Raw genomic sequence first — 27884 nt, forward strand, 5'->3', positions numbered from 1 at the left:
ATAGTTTCTGCATTCAGCTTTGAAATAATGCTAGATTTAATATCCACTTGATTTAGATAATTATGATTATACAAGCATCTCCATGGTGTCAAAAGACTCATCATGGAAGATCCATTATTCACACAATACCTGCCATACCTCTCCTTAAACACATTGTGAGAGGTGGTTGCGAGTGCTTCATCGGTGTTCACCGATGAAGCATTCACAACCACCTCTGGCAACTCGTTCCGCCCATCCACCAAACAAAAAATCTAGTCCTAACACCCGTGCTAACCGCACCCTTATACAACTTCCACTGGTGACCCTGTTCTCTCACTTCTGAAATGCTTTTATAATGTTTCCTCTTTTTTACAACCTATCAGCTAATTTTTGAAGTCTACAAACTGTCAATCTGTTCTCGTAGAGAGCATTCCACAGACCTGTCACAATCGTTGTCACTTACCTCTGGATCCACTCCACAATTTCATCCTCTTGGAATATGGGATTCCAGATCTGTTCACAGTAGTTCAGTTGGCTTTAGCAAACCCTTATATAGGGGAATAATAACCTCTATTACTGCTTGTTAGTGTATTCTTCAACAACACGTAATCTGACGTGCTGTGTGGTTACCTTCACAATATGCCTTCAAAACTTCATCTCCCTGTTCACAATCACACCCAAGTCCCTGGCCTCATCAGTCTCATCAATATGGTACACAGCTTCTGATCTCTTTCCAAAGAGTGAATCACCTTAGACTTAGACACATTAAACTGACAGCGATTTATTTACCTTAGCCAATACTGCTAATCTGTTTAAGTCTTCCTACAGGATCTCTGCTTCATCTTCTCTTCCATCACATTGCTCTTCCCAGCTTAGAAATGTCAGCAATGTTGACATTCCCAGTTAGCAATGTCAGCATTGCTAAACAACTGAATATTTCCTGTCAAATCATATCCTACATCACTGATAAACAAATTAAACAGAAAAGGACTAAGCACTGAGCCCTGTGGTAAACCACTGGTCACCTGCATTCTCCTGGGGTCAACTCCTCCATAAACTACTTTTTCATTATTAAAAAATTACAGAAACAACTATTGTGTTCTTCCATTTAATATAAACCAAAATAATCACTCGACATTTCGTCCTTCACATCAAGTCATCATCTGGAGTATACACATATATACAAAAAAAAGCTAGGTTACATGATATGCTAAAGTCACAATAACTTGGTCAACCATTAAAACTACTCTCCTGACCTCTGGTGAAAAAAATCCTCACTACAAAGCTCGAGTTCTGTTATTATTATTATCTATTTGGCTACAAATCATTAAGAGATATATTAAGCCAGAGAGCAACATGCTCTCATATAATTCTGACATAAATCACAACAAAACTGTACAGGTGGTGGTCAATAAGAGCTGAAATTCTTGCTTATAGAGTGCTAAAGTAAGGGTCTGCTAGAAAACTTGAAGAACTTAAGGCTGAATGTGTGCATTCCAAATTCTTGGGATTTTTATGCCATCATTATCATTAAGATTAGGATTATTGATAAATATTTCATAGGTTCTTTAAATTTGCATTAATACCAGATTTTTGTATGTAAGGAACAGGTTCTTTATCAATCAATTTGGTGTAGGGTATTAAGAGCATGATCTGAGAAACTTGCTTGACTAGAATTGTTGATTTAACGTGTCGTTTGTGTTCTTTTTTCCCAGATAGAAATTGTGAGTCCAGTTTCACCAATATAAGGTAAGTTACAGGTGCATGAATATGGTATGCCCCAGGATGGAGCAGAAAGAGGGGGGGGGGTATGTTTTTTTTTTTTTTTTTTATACAGGTGGTTTAAAAGTAGCATTAAGATTGTAATGGTGTAGAATTCTATTTTGTCTGATAATCCTCTAATGTATGGGATAGCTATGGTTTTACTGTAATCTATATTATATGCATTTTTTGATGAAGTCTTATGAAGAACTTTATTGATGGTATTTTTGCTATAGTCATTATTTATATATGTATTGCTAATAATTTGCAATTCTTGTTTAAGACCTTGTTCATTAGAGCAAATTCTTGTATCTCAGTTTTTGAGGATGTAAATGACTCCAAGTTTTTGTGAAGGGTGGTGATAAGAGTAAGTATGTCTAATATTGGCTGGTATGTGTAGGCTTGCAGTAGACAGTGAAGGATAGACTGCCTGAGGAAAGACGTGACCAACGTATTAAGGAAAAGAAGTGAGTTTTGATTTTCAATTTCAACAATAACTTGTATCCATGTTGTTTATTCAGGTAGCTGAAGAGGGTGTTTAAAGTTTGGTGGCCAAATAACAAAAACATCAATGTATTTTAAGCCAAACTGCAGGTTTTAAAGTAAAGGAATATAGAGCATGCTGCTCAAAAGATTCCATATAAAAGTTAGCAATTGTGTGTGTGTGGGGGGGGGGGGGGGGGTTGTGCTATGCTGCACCTTCTTTTTTGTAGGTAAAAATTAGTTTGCCACAAAAAGCACCCTAACATAGCATGTGGACAGAGATGTAATATCAGGTGGAAATTTGCTCTGTAAGAGAAGAATTGTGTCACTGATTGAGACATTTGTGGAAAGGGTAGAAATGCAGAACTGATTATTATGTTGGAGGTTTAATGGATTTTTTAAAAAATCCATTAAACCTCCAACATAATGTCCTCACAGCACTTAAGCCTCTACACAAGAAAGCAAAACTGATTAATAAATCAATCTTGCCAAGAGTTATGTTTTTAATTTTGTTTATGAAGTGTCATGTGTTCTTTATATAGGTGGTGGAATGACCTATCAACTCCCTGACTGCTGGAGTTAATTTCTTGGCTAGATAATAACTGGAACTGTCTATACCTTCAACTACTGACTGAAACGGAATGTTATGTCTGTGTACTTCGGAAACCCAATATGTTCTGGAGAGTGAGCGGACTGGGGAAACATTTTTTAAATAACATCTGATAGCCAAGAAGTGATAAACTTAAGTAATTTAACAGTTTTCTTCATAATCCTGTTAGTTGGATTATAGTTCATAAGTGCTGTTATCAGAGACTAATCGATTCATTTGATGAATGTAAGCAGGTCTGTTTAGGATGACCATGGCATTATCTTTGTTACAAGCATTTAGCTTTTAATGACTTGAAAGCTGCTAGGTCTGTTTTGGTGAGATCACCACATATAGGTTTTGTTTTGTTCAAAACATTACTGGTTTCTAAATAAATTTTATCAGGAATATTATTTGAAAGAAATTTTATGCTTCTTTTTATGTGGTACATAACATCCAGTTTATTAACAGTTCTAGGTGCAACTGCAAAGTTTATAACTTTATTAAGTAATAAAAGCTCACTGTTATTTAGGGTGTGGCCAGATAAGTTGAACAAATACCCATTGCTTCCATGCGGTTGGTTGCGCCTTGTCTCCCTTGTTCGTGGTTCACTGCTAGAGTGCCATGCTGGGGGGGGGGGATATCCTGATTGGTTATATTTGTATAACAGGTATTCAAATTTTGCCATTGTTTAAATATATGAAATTTAGCCATACGTTTTTTTTTTTTTTTTAATTACTTTCCAGATTATGTTTAGCTGAATTATCAGTGATTCTTTCAAGCACATTCAAAATATCAGGAATCATATAACTAGAGAGTTCAAATAGCAAACTTAAAACTTGTTTGGAGTCAATGCTAAGTTTTTTCAGGCAGTTTGAATTTGCTCCCGAAGTATTGCTTTCTCTGTATGGGCATAGATAGATTTTAAGTGCTTTGGCAGAAGTAAATTACTTTTTTTAGCTTGATGAAATTGGAATAAGATTGCTGTCTCTGCATCTCTTCAAAAAAGCGAGCCAACTGATCAAAACTGAAACATGTATCTTTTAGTATAATAATTGCAATGCTTGTGAATATCATCTCCATGGATTATGAGAATCGATTCCTTCATAGTTACATGATCAACATTCATTACTAAAAAATTATGGAAACAATAAATAATCACTCAATGTTTTGACCTTCATATCAAGGTCATCATCTGGAGCATACACATATATACAAAGAAACAAGCTAGGTTACAATCTACATGGTATGCTAAAGTTATAGTAATTTGGTCAACCATTAAAACTACTGACCTGACATCTAAGAGAAAAAAACTTATTACCTCAAAGCTAGAGTCCTTTTACTATTATTATTATCTATTTGGTTACAAATCATTAAGAGATATATTAAGCTAGAGCAACATGATCTAACATAATTACTCACATATATTAGGACAAAACAATATAGATGGTGACCAATATGAGCTGAAATCATTCCTTAGTCTTAAAGAGTAAGAGTTTGCTGGAAAACTTGAAAAACTTAGATGGAATGAATGTGTGCCATCCAAATTCTAGGTATTTTTATGACACCGTTATTGTTAAGTTTAAGATGATTGATCAAAATTTCACATGCTTCTTTAAATTTGCATTCATACCAGGTTTTTGTATGATGTAAGGAACAGATACTTTTCATTTCACCAACATATTCAGCTCCTCCAAGGATTCTCTCCTCCCCTTGGCCCACTCTGGAGTATATCGTATCCAGTGCACCTGTAACTTATCTTATATTGGTGAAATAACCTATCTAGCCACCCTCCAAATAACAATGAACTTTCACTACTTAATAAAGAAAAATTTTGCAATAGCACCTAGAACTGTTAATAAAACGTATGTTAAATACCACATAGAAAGAGGTATTAAATTTCTTCCAAATAATATACTGAAACCAGTAAATGTTTTGAATAAAATGGAAGATATGTGTAGTAATCTCACCAAAACAGAACTAATATCATCATACAGAACAGGTTTACTAAAAGCTAATAAGGATATACTTGTAACAAAGTCTGACAAAGGTAATGCCACAGTCATCCTAAACAAATCTGCTAACATTCATCAAATGGATCAATTAGTCTCTGATAGCAGCTCTTATCAACTTGTGAACTATAATCCAACTAACAGGATTATGAAGAAAACTGTTAAATTACTTAAGTCTGTCACTTCTTGGCCATCAGACACTATTAAAAAATATTTAACCCAGTATGCTTGCTCTCTAGAATATATGGGGTTCCGAAAGTACACAAACATAACATTCCACTTTGGTAAATAGTTGCAGGTATAAACAGCTCCGATTATTACACAGTCCAACACAATTTTGCTGACTTTTATATGAGACTTGTTTTTTACTAATTTGGGTACGCTGATTTCAAATATCAAGCCCATTTTTCTCTATGGCATTTTCTTTTTGCTAATTTGTAAGTTTTTGATAGTTTTAAGGAGGCGGTACTTTTAAAGATCTGAAAGTATGTACTTTTAAAAATCTGTTCCTAACTTTTTATTCGAAATTCGAAAAATTCCCGAAGATATAGCCTATTATTCAAAGCGGTGCGCAAATCAGAATCTGAGCGCTCACCGCTCTCGCTTGTTAGTAAACAAATAAATGCGTAAGAACCTGCAACGGCACGTCCTGGCGCTTTGAATGCGAGAGAGGCCGATAATTAAATACATAACTACTCAACAATATTCATTAAAAATTACAAGAATATTTATAAAAAAATAACAATTTTACTTACACATGAGTTTCAGGGAATAAATTTTTGTTTGTAGCAATTTCTGCTGTGTGTTCTGTTTTGGCAATCCCTTTGAATACTCCAACAGTAGTTGGCCATCATGTGAGAATCCCATCTTCCATAGTTTTTAAGTCTTGATGAAATCTTTCGCCTTGTTCATCGCTTACAGCACCTAAATTCTTGGGAAATCTATCAAGATGACTATATAGGAAATGAAGCTTTATGCTCATGTTGCAACCTAGGTGCTGGAAATTTTCAAGCATTGTTTCCACTAGGTCTTTGTAATTGCACGCTTTTTTGTTTCCAAGAAAATTATTCGCAGCCATCGTAAATGAAGTCTGCTAGAAAACTTTCTCAATTTCGTTCATAGAGTTGATGAAATTTGGGTCTCTCATTAAAGTTCTAATTTGCGGTCCATCAAATACACCGGCTTTAATTTTTTCATAACTAAGTCATCGAAATTTTTCATGTATGTATTGGAAACAGTCACCTTGTAAATCTAAAGCTTTAACATACTGCTTCATAAGACCTAGTTTGATGTGTACAGGTGGAAAAATGATTTTGTCTGTGTCGATTAAAGGTTGATTTATAACATTCTGTTCTCCAACATTTAAGGATATTCTAAGAGGCCAATGTTTCTGACTCTCCAGTGTTGGTTTCTAACTCGACTATTCCAGAAGCATAGAAAACACGGAAACTTTGTATATCCACTTTGAAAGCAAAGTAAAAAGTTCATCATTTTAAGATCCACACAGATGATCCAGTTATGGTCTGTATATTTTAATAACTTCAGAACTTTTTTTAATGTCCTCATATGTTTCCTTTAAGTGGACTGAATAGCCAATAGGAATCGAGCCATATACATTCCCATTGTGTAGTAAGACACACTTGAAACTTCTGCTTGAACTGTCGATAAATAAACGCCACTCATTTGGATGATATTGTACAACACTCATTTCAGTTAGTAAACCTGACACATTGTTACAGTAAACAAACCCACACTCGTGTTTAAAATATTGTACAAGATTACTTTCCCTGCTACAATAAAAAGTTATCTTCGTATCTTGCTCCAGTAAGTTTTTCTCATTTAATCTTGAAGCTAACAATTCCGATGATTCCTTTGATAGGTCCAAATCTCTTACTAAGTCATTCAATTCCGCTTGAGTAAAACGTTGCGGTCCAGAACTAGAAATTAAATTTTCATTGTCTAAATCAACATCCGGGTCTTGCTACTCAAGAACATCTGGCATATCCTGATCATGCTCGTTCTCAAGTAAAGGAAGTCCTTTATAAATTGGCACGGCTATTTCATTGGAATGAGCAACTGGCCGAATTGCTGAGTTGAGATTTGGATACACAATTTTTTTCTTATTCTTCTTATTATAACCAGAAGGCTAAACTAAACAAAAATAGCAATCATCTATGTGATTTTTCGGTTCACGCCAAATCACTGGAATGCCAAAAGCTAATTTTTGGCATTTTCCCTTGCTCCACTGTCGTAAATTTTCTACACGACTTACACACTTTATTTGGAGCCCATGACTTGTCCTGATCTGCAATTTTTACGTCAAAGTATGCAAAGTACACTTTCTTAACGAAATCAGTGATATTTGTCCTTTGACTGGGAACAGTAAAGCTGCCACAAACATAGCAGAAGGAATCTACACTACTGACACAATTTCGAGTAGTAGACATGATGTATTTTCTTCACTGCCGACTAACATGCAATTAACAAAACAAAAAAAAAAAAAAAACAAGAAACTTTATTGAAACGTTATAAGCGCTCATCATACTTTCACAATCGATTAACGATTGACTGATTTCGATCGTTCTTTGTCCACTAAGACGCATATAGCATTCATTTGTTTTAGGCAGTTGTCATCGCCTACTTTTCATCACCTAAATGTATTAGATCAGTTATCTGCCTCTCTCGCATTCAAAGCAGTACGTGCCATTGCAGGTTCTTACGCATTTATTCGTTTACTAACAAGCGAGAGCAGTGAGCGCTCCGATTCTGATCTGCACACCACTTTGAATAATAGGCTATATCATTGGGAATTTTCGAATTTCTTGATAAAAAGTTAGGAACAGATTTTTAAAAGTACATACTTTCAGAAAATAATATTAAAAAATCGATTTTTTTTGATCCTCTAAATAGTACTGCCTCCTTAAAACTATCAAAAACTTACAAATTAGCAAAAAGAAAATGCCATAGAGGAAAAACCTGACGTGATAGAGAAAAATGGGTTTGATATTTGAAATCAGCGCACCCAAATTAGTAAAAAACAAGTGTCAGATCATAATCAGCAGAAAAAAATTTTTTATTTGTTGGCCAGTGTTATCTAGCCCAGAAATTGGCATCAACACTCAAGGAGTTAGGTCATTCCCCCACCTCTCCTATACAAAGCACACCAATACTTCAAAAACAAAATTAAAAACACAACACTCAACAATGATTGATTTTTTTAGTCAGTTTTGTGTTTCTGCCCTTTTCACAAATGTCCCAATCAGTGACAACTCTTCTCTCACAGAACAAATTTCCACCCAATTTCATCATCTCTCTGTTTTCCCACATACTATTTCAGTTATTTCATGTGGCAAAATAACTTTTACCATCAAAAAGAAGGTACAGACATGGGCTCACCACTATCCCTCCCAATTGTTAACCTTTATGTGGAAGCAATGTGCTCTAGATGCCTTTACTTTAAAACCTACAGTTTGACTTAGATATGTTGGCAATGTTTTTGTTATCTGGCCACACAGCTACCCAACTTTAAACACCTTCTTCAGCTACTTGAACAAACAACATGCATAGACTTCCAAACTTTCACTGAATAACACTTTCTCAAGACTCCTGACACCAAATGAATTATCATATTCCATCCTTGTGGCTGTGTGCTAATACCATTAAATAATTCAAATAATTGCCAATTTTAACCATCTCGAGCATGAATTTTTATATTCATTTATAAAAAATTATAATGGCATGATACAGTACCATTTAATCTTACAGTATTACCATGAATTCATTAATTTTACTAAATTTATGTCCTGTATATGTAAAAAAGATGTCCTCATTTGAGGATATAATGCACTAACGCAACGGACTACATACATATTTCTACGGAAATTACTTAGACTGAGGAATTTATTTTCATTGAAAGACATTACAAGTATGACAAAACAGATCATAAACAATTTATATTTTGCTGAAACACTGCATGAATGATCAAAATTTGGATTACTTGGTACATGCAAAAAAGTAGAACAATTAGAATTTGCAGTAAAGTTATGTAAATCAAGAATAGTCTTATTCTCTTTGCCTCATTTTGTATAGAAAGACTGAAAACATTCTGGACAGATTGGAACCTCACATTCACCACAGATGTATCTTGTTTTACTCTTGCAGTGTACATCTCTGCGATGATTTGCATTAGCACCTGTTGTCTTCTTTGGGAAGTGTCCACCGCTGTCAAAATGTTTCTCACGTGGCACAGAGTGAGTTTTGCATTTCTTTAGCGATGATGGTGGTGTCTGACTTGAAGGGCGTCCTCGTTTCTTTGTACCTACCTGAGCTAAACCATGATATATCAAAGCAGTTGCCACTGTTGATTTGAATTCCAACAAATCCAATAAGTTTTAAAAGAGGTAAACCGTGAGTAGACATATCGGTACACAATAAATAACGGAAAAAACTCACGTAGAAAGATTATTTAATAGTATAATTTTCGCCTTTAATTTTAATTTTTAATTTTAATTATACTATTAAAATTAAAAATTAAAATTAAACTATACTATTAATGTACTGAAGATGCCTGTGACACACAAGCGAAAATTATACTAATAAATAATCTTTCTACGTGAGTTTTTTCCGTTATTTATTGTGTACCAACAAATCCAATTTTTCTTTTTCTTCCCATTTCCAAATGATCCGTGCATTACAAACAATGTATGTTCAACATATGGTAAAAAATTCTCATATACCATCGTTTGTTCCCGGTATCATTTCGATACAAAGCCACAAGAGAGTCCATGCCCACTCCACCCATATGTTTGTTATAAACAGCTATGCTGCGAAGTAGTGGAATTTCAACATACTTTTTTTCTTTCCGGCTGAACCTCTGACATACACTGACAGGCTCCTTTCCTAAGTGGCTAGATACCATATGTACCATTGAGTTATCAACCCATCTAGTGACAGTAATGCCATCAGGGGATGTGGGAACTGACATAATTCCTCGTCCCATCCTTTTCATTTTTCAGCACCTTGAAGTTGATTTCTTCTGCATGTACCCACATAATAAATATAATCTTCCTTTAGTTTCTTAATTAGGGGGATGCTCGAGAAAAAGTTGTCTGCATATACCTTGAAGTTCTTACCAGCAAGATCATGACAAAGCCTAAGTACTACATTTTCACTTGAACTGAATGAGTCTGAATTTTGTCTTCCCGGATCTGCACCTACATAGAGATCAAAACAATATACATAGCCTGAAATGCCTGCCCTCACGAACATTTTGAAACCCAATTTTTTTGGTTTCTTAGGTAAGTATTGTTTGAGTTGTGAACATCCCTGGAATGGAATCATCATCTTATCTACACTTTGAAATTCTTCTGGGCTGACAGCAGCATGGAATGTTTCATGAAACTTTTGCAGCACTGGTCTTATACGTGTTGCTTTGTCGTTATTGTTGGTAGGTATTGTGTCTGAATCAACAAGATGCAAATATTGCCTTATGTCCTCCCATCTGTTCACTGACATAGCATCAGCTATAACATCTATGCATAGTCCATGTTCAGAAAACCAAATTGCCTTGCACGTGGTTATTTTATGTATGTCATGACAAGTACAATTCCAAGGTAAATTATCTTTGCCTTTACGGCATACATACAGATTAGTTTTGTTTCACAATTTCATCCATCAATTCATCTGGAAACTGCTGTGAAAAATAATCTACAGGGCCCTCTCTGTGAATATTTACTTGGTGTTTTCCTCTAAACTGTGGTTCAGTACCAGCAAAGGGATTATCTTTCTCACTAAACCACACTGGTTGTCTCTGCAATGGCATATGACCAGCAACAGCTGTATTTTGCACGCTAGCTGAACTTTGAACGTTGCGAGTCTGCCCAACAGGGGGAAGAACACTGAACATCACTGTCTTCACTTGAACTGTCACTCTCTGTAGGATCATCATCAGAATCACTCAGCTCCAAACCATCTTCAGATTCCTCCAACAGTTTTTCAATCTCCTCTTCAGTAAGTCTCTTGTGGTAATAGGCCTTTATTATGCCTGATGGACCTGGCATTTGGTTATCCATCTGTAAAAGAGATGATAATGCTAATTAACACACTATTCATTTATGTTTACAAAAATAAAATAAATAAAATCAAATATATTGTACAAGAACTTTCTAACCTCAAGCTATTTACTGCATAATTACCTTACAAATATTGTCTTCATGTTTTCAAGTTCGTTTTATGAATATGGTAATAAACATGAACAAATTAAATATTCACACTTTATCTACAAGGTATAACAATATATATAAAACTATACTAACCTTTCCAGAAGACTCATAAAATCACCAAATCAGCAGCTTTTCACTTCCTCCTTGATACCACCATGCACTGCAGAGAGATTGGTGTTCCTGTAACTCTATTGAAACTTCTGCCATCTGGTGTAGTTTCTAAGAACACTTTGGTCTCCCTAGATGAGGACTACATGCATACAGTAGCACTAAATTATGAATGAATACTTATTATGAGGGAAAATATGTGTGTCCTCATATGAGGACCTTATGCATGAGAGGATTAAGCCTTTCTAGAGATAATATCCATGGTGATAATATTACACCACACATGACAATTTGAAAAAGAAATTAAAAAAAAAAAAAAGGCAAATTAAATCAGCTGCTTTGCTAAAAAGATGAAAGAATAGTACCATTTGAACTTGTGCAAAATTAAAGCAAATGCTTCTGCAAGCCAAAATTCAACATATTTACAGACTAATATTAAAGCTTAAGTGCTGGTTTACACTTATATTAGATTTAATAGAATGAATACAGCACGGAAAAATAATTACACAGGTTTACTGATAATTATTTCATCTCTGTTAGAGACATCTTCAGTGATACATCATTAAAATTGTACTAACACACAAAAGCACAAAACAGTAAGTGGAAGAAGTTAGATGAGAGGACTAAAGTCCTAAGAGAGATACCTTCTATGAATGCAGTTGGCTAGCCTTAGATGATAGGTGGAAGGCCTAAGGATTAATGTTTCCCAAATCTTGGGAAGTTTAACGCAACCAGATTTATTTACATTAGGCTGTTTTTTTTTAAAAATCCTGCTGAAAAATCTTTTGAGTTTTTATTGATGCAGTTCACAGTAGTGTTTTTCTTTTTTTTTCATTTGATTCTGTGCAAGGTATATCCAAGACATGGTCAGCTACACCTGACTGACCACAGTAGTGGCAGCAGATGTATTTGTGTTCTCCAAGCAGACACTGGCAGATCTTCCAATTTGATCATCATAAGATAAGCTGAAAAGAATGAGGAACCTTGTAAACAGCTGAAACAAAGAGGGGAGGGGAGGGAGTGGATCCTCAGGAGAATAGGGGAAGGGGTAGCTTCAATAAGGTTCGAAAGCAGTGCAAAGATTATATTTCTTTTAACGTTCTGGCTATAGGAAATATTAATGATATTGCTGTAGTCTGTGAGGGATGTGATGAGATGGACCAACTACTATTTTGTTAAAATTCTGGCACTGTAGTCATTGAACAGGAAGCTGTGGCGAATAAAGGAGTCGTTCGTCAGCTGTGAGGGAAGTCTGTTTGGAACAGAAGTTGGAGGCCAGAGGCTCTGTTGACAAGGGTTTTTAATAATACCATATTGGTGGGGGGAGATAGAAGTTAAGAAAATGGCAGTACCAAGAGCATGTTTGTCAAAGTGCTCTATACAGAAAGTGGCTAGAAGAGGAAAGCCCATTGCTGTACTATCCTCTACACGTTTATATAAGAGATCATGACAAAATTGAAGAGATCAATGATGTCAGGGAGGAGGGGAAAATGTTAAAGTATCAGAAAGGGAGATATTTGTAAATAAAAAGCTGACATCAAAGTTCACCATGAAATTATTATTATTTAAAACTAAAGATTTGAAATGAGTGAAATTTTTTATATAAGACAAAATATGGACAGTAAGTAGGATTAAAAATTTTGATAACTGTCCAACTAGTTTAAAAAAAAAAAAAAGGGGGGGGGGGGGGGTATCTGATGTATGGAGAGAGGCCTTGGGCTCTGTTCCAAGTGAGAAGGAGACTAACTGCAACACTGCTGATGCATATGGCACTAGCCAAATGATTCTGACCAGTCATTCAAGACTCTCAAAAATTATGTAGGGGAAGTTGGAAGCTCCATAACATAAAAATTAAGTCATGACTCCAACCAATAGAAGATAACACAAACATCAAGCCAACATGACATAGCCTCCACTTCCCCCTTAATTTCCTAAGACAACACACTGTTGAAACGGCTCACACCCCGTTATTCCCACCCTTGACATTTTTCCATCAATCCATCCTCTTCCCCCAAAAAAGTTTCTATTTTCAGATCCTTCTCTCACCCCCCCCCTCCCAAATGCTCTCTACCCACCTTTAATAATTATAATATTATACATATAAAAAAACCTAGGTTTTTTTCAAATAATTCCCCCACATACTTTACCCCATCGCCAGGATAAGGAGACAGCCAACATCAAAAAAGTTATGTCTGAATTTTCCTCCTATATAATTCTTCATATTAATTTTATAACACATCAGTAAGGCCGTAAGATTTGAGTAAAAAGCCAGTGATTGTAAAAAAAGGGCACTCCTAAACAAAAGTAAACTATATTAGCCATAAAAATAATAGTTTATTTTAGAGGAATAACATGGGATAAAGAAATAAGCTATAGTGAAGATAAATGTATTTGAGATATCTTGAGTGGCTTTATTTAGTTTAGGCTGCTAAATAAAACAGGAAGTGATAGAAAATATTCTAGGGATATTCAATCAGGAGTACATATCAGTACATGAGATAGCAAAGCCATCACACACCTGATATGTGGAAAGACAGCTGGACTAAAATGATATGCAACCAAAAATGTTCAAATATGGAGGCATAAAAGTTTTACAATGGCCACACTGCATAAGGCCTAGTCAGAGGGTAAATTCCAGTTGTTTTAGCAGAGCTCGTACAGTATCCATCTATAAATAGGAAAATAAAACAATGCGAGAATTACAGAGGAATTTTCCTACTGAGTGTACCATGTAAGATTTATGCAATTATACATGAGAAAAGGGTATAAGAAAAACTGTAGAGGGGGAAACTTGGAGTAGAACAATCTGGGCTCAGGAGATAAACAGAGGGTGTTGGTTTCTGATTTTCCCTTTTAAGACAAAAAATTGTTCAGAAATCACGGAATACATAACAGTGACCGGGTAGAGGCTCATGACAAGATGCCAAGACAAAAGCTGTTATAAATGCTACAATTATATGGTGTAAATAAGACATTATATTGAGCAATACATAGTTTATATTTGATATACAAGTCAGCAGTTACAATTTAGAACTGGAGGAGTATAGAAAGATGGTTTGATGTTAAATCAGGTGCGAAAAAAGAGTGCACACATATCTCTACTGTTATTCACGTATGGACACATTATGAAGGAAAGTGGCATTAAACCTGATATCGAATTTGGAAATACAGTAGAATCCGCTTATTCTGATCGCAGATAATATTATCAATCGGCTATTGTTATTAAAATCAATCAGTCCAAAACACACCATCTAAAATGGATTAAAAATAATCCGCCTATATAATCAAAGTTCTGGTTATTGTTATCAAAATCTTCGAATGTTTAGCCTTGTGCATCTCAGAAATAAGAACTTTAAGGGTTAATGAGAGAGAAATTTGACAAAGAACATCTGTCAAAACCTGACTTTTTTGTTAATCTTACTCTTCCTGTAAAATGTATATCTCCAGGCAAATGGGGGGGGGGGGAAATAAATACAGTCTGTGATTTTTCCGAATTATTTTCGTGCTCTCTTTCAGTACGTGAATTTGACTTAAAGTGCTCGTTAAAATAGTCCTTAGCATTACGGCAGAAGCAAGCAAAAAACAAAGATTTATCTTTTCAAGAAAAGCAAAGAATTTTGGAGTGCTATGATTAGTGTTGCCAATTTAGCTATTTTGGAGCTAGATCTAGCTCTTTTTTTTTTCCCTAGCTCCAAAAATCTTAATCTAGCACCTAGCTCCTTCAGAACTAGTTTCAGTTTTTAGTTGTTTTTATAATTTACTGTTAAATAAATTGTTTTAAGTTTTCCAGATGTTCACATTTGATAAGGAATTGTATTGTACGTTTGGTACGAGCATTGTACACGTTCCAAATGCATGATGACGTCAGTCAGTCACGTGGCCTAACAGTCTGCCATTTTGTCATTTTAAAGTTGATAGCACCGCTACAAGTTAGTCTTTGCACAGTATTCTGGTTGGTAGTTATGATAGTGAGTGGGAAGTTTTCAAAGACTGATCGTAATTCGTTGCTGTAAAGAGTTGTATACCCTTCTTCAAAAATGATCAAAGAGAAAAATAAAGCTTACAAGCGAAAATTTAGGAGGGAGTGGTTGCAAATGGGAATGTTTAGTAGATGGTTGTGTGAAGTTCCTGGTGACACTACAAAAGGCCGCTGTAAGTTTTGCAGATGTGATATAGCTGCTAAATATTGTCAGCTTGTAAATCATAGCGAAACTAAGAAACATCTTGCTGCAGTTCCATATAAGGCTGTTCCTATTACAAATATGCTTGTGAAAAAGTCTGATGAGACTGCGAACTTTGAAGGTAGGTTACCATTATTTCTTTGTTGTCACTCATCAATCAACAGTTGCGATCATCTAGTAGATCTTTGGAAAAATATCATCCCATACAGTCAAATTATGTCAAAGGTAAAAATGTGCCGAACTAAGTGCTCCGCAATTGTAAAGAATATTCTAAGTGAGCATTTTGAATAAGATATAATTGTGGACGTTGGAGATGAAAATTTCAGCTTGCTAATAGACGAATCGAATGATATCACAGTGAATAAGATTTTAGGAATGGCCATCATTTATTATAGCAAGAAATTCAACAAATTTTTTTTCTGATTGACAGCTCTTTGTATGCTGCTTATCTTGAAGACCTTTCTCTTTTGATTCACTCTATTGCTAATATGTCAGTGCTACCATCATCCACAGTCGACCTTCTAGAGACAGAGATTGATGACTATTTGGATCCCAGTCCAAATCTTGGTTATAGATTTGAAAGAAAAATTTCAGAGTTGATGATACAAAAGAAAATAACATAAAATGATGAGCAAGATAGTTTCTTCTTGGTCGCTTCAAACAGCTTCAAACAAAGGTTGCCTGAAAACTTGAATATTTGAAGAATGTCTTCTTTTTCTGTTTGACAATATGCTAAAACATATAAAAGAACCTATTACTCCCATCTTAGAAATAATGCTGAAAACAGAAAAAGATGTTGCTTTTGCTGAATACCAGTACAGTACTATCCACTTAAATAAATGGATAAATATAGAAAACACTGAGCTATTCTAGACTGAAGTACGAGAATATAAAGATGCATCTGGAATGAATCCATTTAAAGAAATTGCTAAGTGTGCAATAAATTTATTAATACTGCCAAATTCTAATGCGGAAATTTAACGAATGTTTAGTTCCATGAATGTAGTTAAAACTAAATTAAGAAACAAGATGGAATTGCCAATGCTGACAGCTATTTTGTCAGTCAAGTATGGCCTCAGGCTTAACAACAAGTACTGTACACACTATAATTTACCAGCATCTACACTGAGTAATATTGGGACGATGGCCACATATAATAAAGCTGAAAATCTAAGTGAAAACGTGGGTAAATTAAGCACAGAAGACCATATGGAAGATGTATTTAGCCACTTACATGCAAGTATCACTTCAACTTGAATACAGTAAGTAACTTAAAAGTATCAGCTACCACTTTTAAAATTTTAGCTTAAAATTTTTATATTTAGCTCCTTTTTTTTTAAAAGATTTAGCTGTTTTTCGTAATTTTCACTTGGCAACACTAGCTATGATAAGATGCCCAAAATGAGTCAGCGTAGTGCGGCTGTACATTTAAAAATTTCACAACCACTCTTGTATAAGATCTTGAAAAACAGATCAAACATTGAAACTTAGCTCTTACTAATAAGAACATGGATCAGAAGAGAGTCTGATCTGGTAAGGATACTCTAAGTTGAATCAGCCTTAAAAATTTGGTTTGGTAATGTTTATGAAAAAATGCTTCGATTAATGGGCCTTTGATGCATCAAAAAGCAGAACTTGCAAAAACAACGTGCAAAGAAAATTTCATCGCAACTGATGGATGGTTTGTGGAAAAAGCGAGAGAATATTATGTACAAACGTATTCATGGTGAAGGAAAAAAAGTGCTTTTTTTTTTTTTTTTTTTATTTATTTTTTTATTTTTTTTTTTTAATCAGCTGATGTGTGGATTAAGACCAAGTGGCCAAAAATTATTGCTCAATATTCTCCTGAGGACATTTATAATCGAGACAAAACAGGACTATTTTCGTGCAATGCCTGAGCATACTTATTTGTTTAAAAATGAAAGTACTGTACTAAAGGAGTGAAATCTTCAAAAGAACCAGTGACAGTTCTTTATTGTGCTAATATGAAGGTGAGAAACGAGAGATTCTAGTGATTGTAAAAAGTAAAACTCCTCAGTGTTTTAAAGGTGTCAAAAGTTGGCCTGTTGACTACTGTTCTAGTGAAAATGCTTGGATGACTAATGACATTTTCAACAATTAGTTAAGTGGGATCTTAAATTAAAATGAAAAATTGTCTTGTTAATAGATAACTGCACTGCAAACACATACAATTTATCGTTAAAGAACATAGAGGTAATTTCATTTCCTTTGAACACTACATCGTTAATTCAACTATGTGACCAAGGCATCATACGAGCTTTTAAAGCTTATTATCGCAGGGAAGTTGGTGCAAGAATTATAGCTGAACTTGATTATATAAAAGACCAATCTCATACAAGTGCAATTGCAAAAAAAGATTTCCATTCTTGATGCACTGCATTTGGTAGCAATATCATGTAAGCAAGTCTCAAAGACTATCGAAAACTGCTTTCAAAAAAGGTGGATTTTTAAGACAAACTCTGAAACTTTTTCCAAAGAATTTGAATATCTTACAAATGAAATTTTTGATAAAACTCCAGACGGTGTGTCAAAAGAAGAATTTGAATATTGGTTGGATAATGATAACAACGTTGAAGGGGTGGCTACAATGACAGTGTCGGAAATATGTCAAGCTGCTTACGATGAGAACTTTAAATAATAGAAGAAAATGAACCTAATACAAATATAAAAGAACTAATTTTAGAAGCTCCTCCAACCAATGCACAGATGCAAGAATCACTACGAATACTTCATCACGGTGTGCAACACAGAGCGACAAAATTCGAAAGGTATTTACATTTTGGAAAATTATGAAGACAACTACCGTGTTGAAGTAAAACTTTAGTTTAATATAAACCAAAATACACGCTCGACGTTTCACGTTCATATCAAGGTCATCATCTGGAGCATACACAATATATACACAGAAACAAGCTGCACTACAATCTACATGGTTTGCTAAAGTTACTGACCAACCGTTATAACAATTATTGGCGACCTCTGGTAAAAAAAAAAATAATAAAAAATAAAATAAAAATAAATAAAATAAAAAAAACTTTACTATATCAAAGCTAGAGTCCTCTTATTATTATCTATTAGGTTACAAAATTAAATTGGGCTGGAGAGCAACATGTTTATATATATATTATAAAAAAAAAGAAGGAAGTTATACATATAAATTTCAACCAATTGGTATGGGATAGTTTCCAATAAAAAACTGAAAATTGCTTGATGTTAGATACTAAGTAGGCTGAATATGTGCCATCCAAATTCTTGGAATTTTTATGCAACCATTATTGGTGAGATTAATCAGAATTTCACAGGCTTCTTTAAATTTTCTTTCATACCAGGTTTTTGTATGCTGTAAAGCATAGGTACTTTTCCAATCAATTTGGTGCAGGGTGTTGAGAACGTGATCTGAGAGGTCTGCTTCACCAAAATTGTTATATTTAATATGTCTTTTTTTTTTTTTTTTTTTTTTTTTTTTTTTTTTTTTTTTTATGTATAGGGATTGTACTTCCAGTTTCACAGTAACTTTAACAAACCATGTACATTGTAGTGCAGCTTGTCTCTGTGTATGCTCCAGATGATGACCTTGGCATGAAGGTCGAAACGTTGAGTGTGCATTTTGGTTTATATTAAACTAAAGTTTTACTCCAACACAGTAGTTGTCTCCATAATTTTCCAAAATGTATTCTGATCACCATGTAAGCATGAAAGAAAGGATTTGAAAGGTATTAAGTATGAGCAATTTATTCATGAACTGCTATATTCAAAGACATGGCAGACAACACTAGATAAGTTTTAAAACAAATTTTATGTTTTGCTTATAAAAAAATTGTTTATAACAATAAATTAAATTAAATTATGTTCATAATAATAAATTGGAATAAATGATGCAAATACTTTTTTAACCTTTGCTTAATGTTATCAGCCAGTCATTGTTATTGAAAAGCGACTGTCCCAAAGTGATCACAATAAGTGGTGTCTACTGTATAAACGTTAGTTCTTCACCTTACAGCATTTGATCATTACAGCATTTATTCAGGAGTATAAAATCACCTGTAAGGTGATTTTATATTCCTAAATAAATTCAGTACAATCTGCAGGATTCCCTAGCTAAACTGAATAACTGCTCTAATAAATTTGACATGAAAATCAACGTTGAAAAGACAAATATAATGAAAATAGGTAGACACACTGAAAACATCAATTATATCCCAAATGGAGAATCTATAGAACAAGTAAAACATTTTGGCTACTTAGGCATAATTATTATTATTATTAGAACAGACAACTCCAAGGAGTCCTTAGACTCATCGAGGAAGGCCCTAACATCATGTCAAGAACTACTATTCAACATTCACACAGTATCTATCACACTTCGCCTTGAACTCATTTACAGTCATAGCACCCACAACAGACTCTGGCAGCTTATTCCACTCATTCACCACTCACCAAGTAAAAAACCTAGCTCTAACACCCTTGCTAACTACACTCCTGCCCAGCTTCCATGGATGGCCCCTAGTCCTCCCACCATCAGTCCTATTCTCAAAAATATCTTCTGAATTAATCTTATAGAAACCCCTTCAGTAATTAGAATGACTCAATCATATCGCCCCTTTCCCACCTATCAGCAAATTTCTGCATTCTACAAATCCTCAACCTGTTCTCATAAGGTTCATTCCATAGACCTGCTATCATCTTGATCACTCGTCTCTGAATCCTCTCCAACTCCTCCCCATCAAGAAGAAACCCTGGCGCCCAAATCTGGGCACAATAGTCTAGATAGGGTCTTATAAAGGCTCAATACAGAGAAACAATAACCTGTTTGTCTCTGCTTGTCAAAGTATTTTTCAGCAACCAAGTGATTTGATGAGCCACTTTTGCGATGTGCTCACTAAACTTCAACTCCCTATCCACCAATACTCCCAAATCACTGACCTCGTTAATCTCCTGGATTACAGTTCCACCAATGTGGTATACTGCTGCTAATCTTTTCACTCCAAATTGCATAACCTTACACTTTGCCACATTAAATTGACATCCATTCTCCTTAGCCCAGTCCTCCAAATCATTCTGTAAAATTTTGACATCCTGTGCATTCACTATTGCTCTACTGAACTTTGCATCATCAGCAAACAAGTGAACACTTCCTCTCAGATCATTTCCTATTATCGATAATGAACAAATTAAACAGTAGTGGTCCAAGAACAGAACCCTGCGGCACACCACTAGTCACAGGCCATCTTTTGGACTCTACTCCTGAATAAACCACTCTCTGATATCTCTCCATCTCACCAACCCTATATCCGTCACCATATGCTGCAGTTTACTGATCAGAATTCCATGTGGTATCCTGTCAAAGGCCTTAGCAAGGTCCAGTAGGATCACTGTAAACCCATTACCCTTATCCAGTTCAGCCGTCACTGTGTCATAAAACGTGAGCAAGTTACTGAGGCATGATCTAGCCTTCACAAAACCATGCTATCCCCCATACCGTATCCCATTTTCATCTATCTATTCCTGTATTCTCCTCTTGACTATTCTCTCCAAGACCTTGACAATGATTCCTGATATGCTAATCGGTCAGTAATTTACAACATCAGTCTTGGAACCTCCTTTATGCAGTGGAACTATTTTCCCCTCCTTCCACGCCCCTTGGGACTAACCCAGACCCGAGACTCAAATTAAACAAAATGGTCAAGGGTACTGACAATTCTTTAGCCACTTCACGTTCGACATGAGCTGGTATACCACTAATCCCACAGATGTATTGACATTGAGGTTTTGTAATAAAGACTATTCACCTCCACTTCATTCATCACAATTCCCTTATAAGCTGTTGGTTTCTTCATTCCTGCAATACTCTTGCAAAGTGCTCACTCAGTAATTCCACTATATCAACTGATTCGGTTACCTCCCTAACATCGGCATTCTTTAAAATCATTTTGCCGTATACATTTTTTCTTTTACATACAACGTATTGGAAAAAACTGTTTGTGATTCTCTTTAGCCTGCATGGCTAAGTTTCTTTCATAATCCACTTTTGCTTTTCTTACCACACTCGTTACCCTTCTGGCCTGCAGGTCCTTTCTCCCCCCTCTCCACAATATTTAGTGATTATAATATTATAATATTTAGTGATGAGAGTAATTTATATATAGAAATAAGAAATGAATAAATTTATATGGAATAAGAGAGAAATTAGTCAAAATATTAAACCAGATGTACTGAAGACAGTGCTCAAACCAATTTTAACTTATACATCACCGGGCTAGTTTAGAAATAAAACTTCATCAGAGACCACAAATATGAGTTTTGAGAAAGATTATTGGAGAACAGTGGTATCAATGGCAGAATCATATTAAAAAGGAAAATGACATTGTTAACATTCAAGAACATGTAAGCTGAGGTGGTCTTGATGATTTAAATAGAATGGAAGAGGAAAGGTTAGCAAAACAGGCATTTGAGGCCACAAATCTATAAAGAACCAGAGGAAGACCAAGATCTAGATGGGTCGATGCTGTTAGGTGTCTTATAAAGTTGAAATATAATACTAAAGTCATTGCATATTAATTTGGAGGAGAAATTGTTGATAGAAACTTAGTAATGATGAAAACTTTTCATGCAGTACCATTATAATATCCTCTATATCCACCCCCACCTCAGGTAACCCATCTGGAATTTGATGATTCTACAGAAGCTGGTGACAATTGATCATGAAAATGCAATGCCCTCCTCACAAAGAAATTTAAAACTGTATATTATATACAGACAATAACACATAGTTAGATTAGGAATTAAAATGTGCTATACAAAATCGGAAGGTAATTAAATACATACTTGGTTCCTTATTGTCATCACTAATATACTCAAATGTAAGGTTTTGTTTTCTTTCTGTTCGTGTCATCTGAAATGCACTTTCTGCTTCTTCCACAGCTATATCCCAGGCCTCACGACGTGACGGCTAACAAATAAATATTTCAGTTATAAATATCAATAGTCCCCTTCCTATTCTGAAATGGAATATCTGAAGAATAACAAGTTCAATTCTGTCAACATTACATATCTGATTGCAAGGAAAGTTTGGCATTTTTATAACAAAAATTCTAGATGATGCTGAGGTACCTTAATTTACAACTTTAAAAAGAATAATAGTATGATACAATGAAAAAACAGTCTAGCCTCATGGTCTTAGTCTATCTCTCCCAATAAGATAACTCTCCACTGAAATTACCAACCTCTGCCACACATTTTTAGCCGGTGGCTATAATCCCTATATAATATATAAAATATTAAATATCCCTTAACCCAAATACACAACAAAGATATCATTAATCTCATATATCCAGAACACACCTGAAAAAAGCTATAGTTATTAATAAATATAGGTTTCACATAGCACATTCAAACCACAAATAAAATTAGCAATCATCATCCCAGAAGGACAAACCTATCCTGCATTACATCCAAGAGAGAAGTGCCTTGCACCCGTGAAGTGACTATGAACAAGGAAGATCTGTTGACATCAGCCTCAGGGAACATAGCTACCACTATTATGACTAGTCGGGTCTGGCAGGACCACACTTTAGGTACCTCCTTCAAAGGATTAGATATTATGCTACAAGGAGGTCATTAGAATTCAGAGCTTTATTTTTATTTTTTATTTGGGGGAGCAGTAGCACTGAATCATTCCTTAAACCTCACTAAGCATGGCTATATTAATTTTCCAAATATCTGAGAGACAGTCATTTTAAAACCAGCTCAAACTTATCTGTAACTTGGCTTCATATGTAAACATTCATCTGAGTAGAGGACATCAATTAAGACTTTAGTTTCTTTTGTGTCAGTTGTAATATTCAGTTGATCCCACTAATAACTGATTGTCAGTGATTGTATACAGTGGTAAACTAGTTGTGACCTGAAAATGCTAGTTAGAAAACAAAATATATGCAAATAAATTTCTTATTTATTTCATTCATTTGGCATTGTGAATTATACTGCAAAACCTCAAATGAGCAAAAATTGACAAATAAGTTTATTCATGCATCTGCAAAGAGAGAAAAAAAACAAAATTTCATGGTGGATTGAAGAAGTTATGGAGGGTGGAGAGAGAGAGAGAGAGAAAAAAAATCATATCAGGAGTTTTTTGCAAGCAAGTGCCTAAGAGAAAAAGATAAAAATAAAATAAAGAAGATCAGTTATATTATGAAAGTGATAAGACATTCTAGAGGCTTTTGAAAAAACTCAGAAATGGAGGAAAGATTAGAGTAAAAGGAATCAAGAATGATAAAAGTGAGATGCTTGCATGAAGACCAAGAAGATATTCTAGATATCTGGAGTAATTTTAAAGACTTAAATGACAAGCAGTAACTGAAGAGCGGTAGAAAGAATTCAACTATTCAGCACAATCAAAATTACTTATCAATACATTATGTTAGAAAAAGGCATCAGAAACTCAAAATAAAAAGGAGTTGGAGCAGATAATTCGATAAGAAAGACTCAAATGTAGAAGTATAAAAATTTCACAGGGGTTATACTCATTATTCAGAAGGCTTGGTCAACAGGTCAATTCCAGATAACTCCAGAGCTCTTGTAGTGCCCATCTATATAAAAAAAACTAATGTGAGAATTACAGAGGAATTTCTCTTTTGAGCATTCCCAGTAAGATTTATGCAAGCATATTCGAGACAACAATAAAAAAAATTTTGAAGGAGAAACCTGGAGAAGAACAAACTGAAGTCAGGTCAGATTTTTATTATAAGATACACATTCAAGATATCATGCAAATATAACAAAAATCTAATTATGTTTTGTAAATCTGGAAAAAACTATATAACAAGATAAAAATTTCTGTAACTACAATTATGTGTAAATGAGATGGTGTACAAAGCGGTATATAGTATACCCAAGTTACGAGCAGTCAGAATTGAAGGGGGATACAGATAATCGGTTTGATGTAACATGAGGTTTAAGACAAAGATGCATACTACCTCCACTTTTATCATTTATATGAAACACACTATGAAGGACAGTAACATTAAACCTGATATGATAATCAGAGATTTTAAACTCAACTATTTATGATTTACGTTATACTCAAAAACATAAACCCAGTACAAATCTTTAGGACTCTAATCAAACAGAATAACTGCTACATCAGGGGTCTTCAACCTTTCAGACAGTGTGGTACGCGTTAAAAATTTCAATGAAGTCCACAGGCCACTATGCTATACTGCAGTATTTAGAATTGTAAGATGCTTTCGATTCACAAGGAACGCTGCGCATTTGATACTTTACATAAAATCCTATAAAAATAAACAAACTCAGCTTTAAGAGCATAGGTAAGAGATGGGTTCACGATAAGTAAATACAATCAATACTTGAAAAAACATTCACTTTTTACAATGTCAATGGTGAACTAGGCAATGCTTTTCCTTGACCAGCTTGTCAATGTTGGCATCAATGTTGGAAATCGCTATGTGCAGAGTATTCTTGAGATGTTGGTCCGTAATGTGAGTTCTTGTCCTGGACTTCACATGCTTCATTCTGGAGAAGAACTGCTCACATAAGTATCTGCTTCCTAACAAAGCACACATCTTCAAATCATGCCGGCAAAGATTAGGGAATGCGTCCTCAGAAATGTAGTCTTTGTAAAATGTAAGCAAGGACACATTGAACAATTTCCCTCTCGAAGAAGAGTTGTTTTGGAGTTCAAGCAGCTCCATTTGTACTGAGCCTGGCATTTTGGCAGCATTGACATTGAATGGCATTGAAAATAAATGTAAACAAGACTGTTGGGTATAAAAATCACTAAATCTCTCTTCGCAAAATGGCTAATTTTGTAGCGTATTCATCAAGAGATAAACAGTAGGACTGAGCGAGAAGCTGAAAACGAGTTAAATCTTTCTGTTCTGAGTTGTGCCTCCGAAAGTTTGAGCTTGGCCACAAAACGGATCGTTGAATTCCGCAATCGGCTTTCCCTTGGTCCCCCCTCCATGTGGAGCACCTGTTCGTGGTGGAGGGGACCTCCCAGTGATGGTACTGGCCCTTTTCATTCTTCATCTTTTTCTTTGCTTTTCTTCCCGTATTCTTTGTTCTACTTCTCCTGAGTCTTTTTCACTATCCTTTTTCCAGACCACCATCACTGGGATTCAATGCCTTGCGGTGCAACACGTGGACATCCGGAAAGGGGGATCCTGGTAGTCTTGAACTACTTTGGCTCCTGCTTCGGCAAGACGGGTGGTCCTGGATGGCCCAGTCAGAATCAATCAGCTAGTGGGCTTACCTGCAAGGGTCAACGGTGTTGAAGTAAGTCTCTCACTCCATGGTCGGAATCCTAGACCTGCAGCAGTGCCAATAGAGCATCCAGGGTAGCCCTGGCGTTCCACTCCTGAGCGCAGTCTTTGCTTGCCAGGTAGTGGGCGTCCATATGTGGCTCTGTGGTGGATGGGGAGCTCTGGCGGCGAATTAAAAATTCTCTTCATCCTCAAATGGTTCAGGGACCCTAACAAAGTCCCAACCAAGTACTGACAATATAGACACAGCATATGGAAACAGAAGTAAGAAACAAAAGATATCTGATACTAACATAACTGCATCAACCTTTTTAATAATTCGTGCAACAGGTAAAAAACCAATTGGGAAAATGTCGCTCTTCTTTATCCAAAAAGGTTTAGAAGAACTGACAGGACCCCCCAAAACTGTCAAGAAATTGCGTTCTGGTGATATCCTCATGGAAACAATGTGCAAACAACATTCTGAGAAACTACAGAGAGCAACGACAATGAGTGGAATACAAATTGCAGTAACACCTCACAGAACACTCAATTCTAGTAGAGGAATGATATCAGAATGGGATCTCCTTGAGGTTCCTAATGAGGAGATATGTTCAGAGCTTAAAGATCAAGAAGTGACGGGCATGAGGCGCATCCTGATATGCAGGAATGGTCACCTGGTCTCAATCAAGAACATCATCCTTACTTTTGATACACCTAGGCCTCCGATATCTGTAAAAGCAGGGTATCTCAGCTGTCCTGTTAGAATGTACATCCCTATCCTGCTGAGATGCTTTAAATGTCAAAGATATGGACATGCCCAAACTGCCTGTCGTGCTTCTACTACCTGTGTCCAATGTGGTAGTAAAGAACATGAAAATAAATCTTGCTGTGAAAAAAAAAGCTAAATGTGTCAATTGTCAGGGAGATCATCCAGCATACTCTCACGCATGTCAGAAATGGAAAGATGAAAAAGATACAAAAAATTAAAACGGAACAAAACATAACATATCAGGATGCAAAAAGAAAGCTGGCCACCATTACACCTGTTCTACGATCCTCTTATGCTGAAAAAGTAACAATTAAAAAAGTGCCAACAGCAACTCAAAGATGTATGTCTATAACTATCAAATTATCCATTTGATAATTTCACCATATCTGAACTTTATGATCGCAAGTGCTTCTCTGTTGAGTGCATTAATCACAAGACCTATGGTCTTACTCCAGAAACTTCAAAAATGGTCCCATTCAATGAAAACGCATCTGTCAAAAAAATTATGGTGGAGACTTCACTCAAAGATAAACCACCAGACACTCGCACACAAAAAATGGATACCTCGATACCCACTGAAAGCAAACTACGCATACCAACTGACCCTAACACATTTGATGTTCTGAACACTCTACCAGAGGAAGAGATGTACACGTCCACACTTCCCTAAAACAGTGGATAAATATAAATCTGACAAAGGTAAGCCCTCAACCTCTTGAAAACCAGACAAGTCAATAAAATAAAATAGGAAAATTTTTACGATGGAACTGTCGTGGGATCCACCAGAATATTGACGATATCGAGCTGTTGTTGCAGAAAAACAAATCTTTCTGTTTCTATCTACAGGAAACTTAGTTAAGACCCAATGAGGACTGTACTTTTAGGAATTTCACTGTTATATGTAAGGATAGAACTGGAGATGGTCTTGCTCATGGAGAAGTAGCTATCCTAGTGGGCAGTCATACTCCTTTCCATCAGGTACAACTTAATACTTCTCTGGAATTGGTAGGGATTCACTTCTCTGTGGGATTCCTTATTACAGTATGTTCAATTTATTTATCACCAAATGCTGAGTTAAATGAAATTGATCTTGATAACCTTATCTCGCAACTGTCTGAACCCATTTTGATGGGTGACTTTAACGGTCACAATACTCTATGGGTCATTGAAAAAATTCTTGATTCTAACCTTTCCCGAACGAAATTCTAACCTTTCCCTTCTAAATAATAAACTCAATACTTTCTTCCATATGCTTACCAGCTCATATTCTGCAATTGATCTTACAATCTGTTCCCCTTCCATTCTTCCACTGCTCATGTGGGACGTTGAAGAGAACATATACGGAAGTGATCACTTTCCTGTTCTTTGTCCAATGTCTTCACAGGAACCATGTTCACCCACATGGATACCAATATGGAAATTGGACCGGGCTGACTGGAACACTTTCTCTCATCTTGCAAAATTTAATGCTGATGCCATCAGTCAAACACCTATCAACGAA

The 27884-nt window shown here is 35.4% G+C and overlaps 1 protein-coding gene across 2 annotated transcripts in view; it reads right to left on the bottom strand.

Annotated features, from left to right (window-relative positions):
* The window catches only part of NSD (Nuclear receptor binding SET domain protein), a 442610-nt gene that overhangs the window by 307978 nt on the left and 106748 nt on the right, over positions 1-27884 (bottom strand). For both annotated transcript variants that reach the window (XM_090392494.1, XM_090392492.1), the window contains exon 4: positions 22178-22301. In XM_090392494.1, coding sequence (XP_090248620.1) covers positions 22178-22301 — 124 coding nt within the window. The remainder of the gene's footprint in view (positions 1-22177; positions 22302-27884) is intronic.

The sequence above is a fragment of the Typopeltis vanoorti genome, chromosome 5, assembly GCF_054136105.1.
Source record: "Typopeltis vanoorti isolate ZY-2024b chromosome 5, IOZ_Tvanoo_1.0, whole genome shotgun sequence".
NCBI lineage: Eukaryota > Metazoa > Arthropoda > Arachnida > Uropygi > Thelyphonidae > Typopeltis > Typopeltis vanoorti.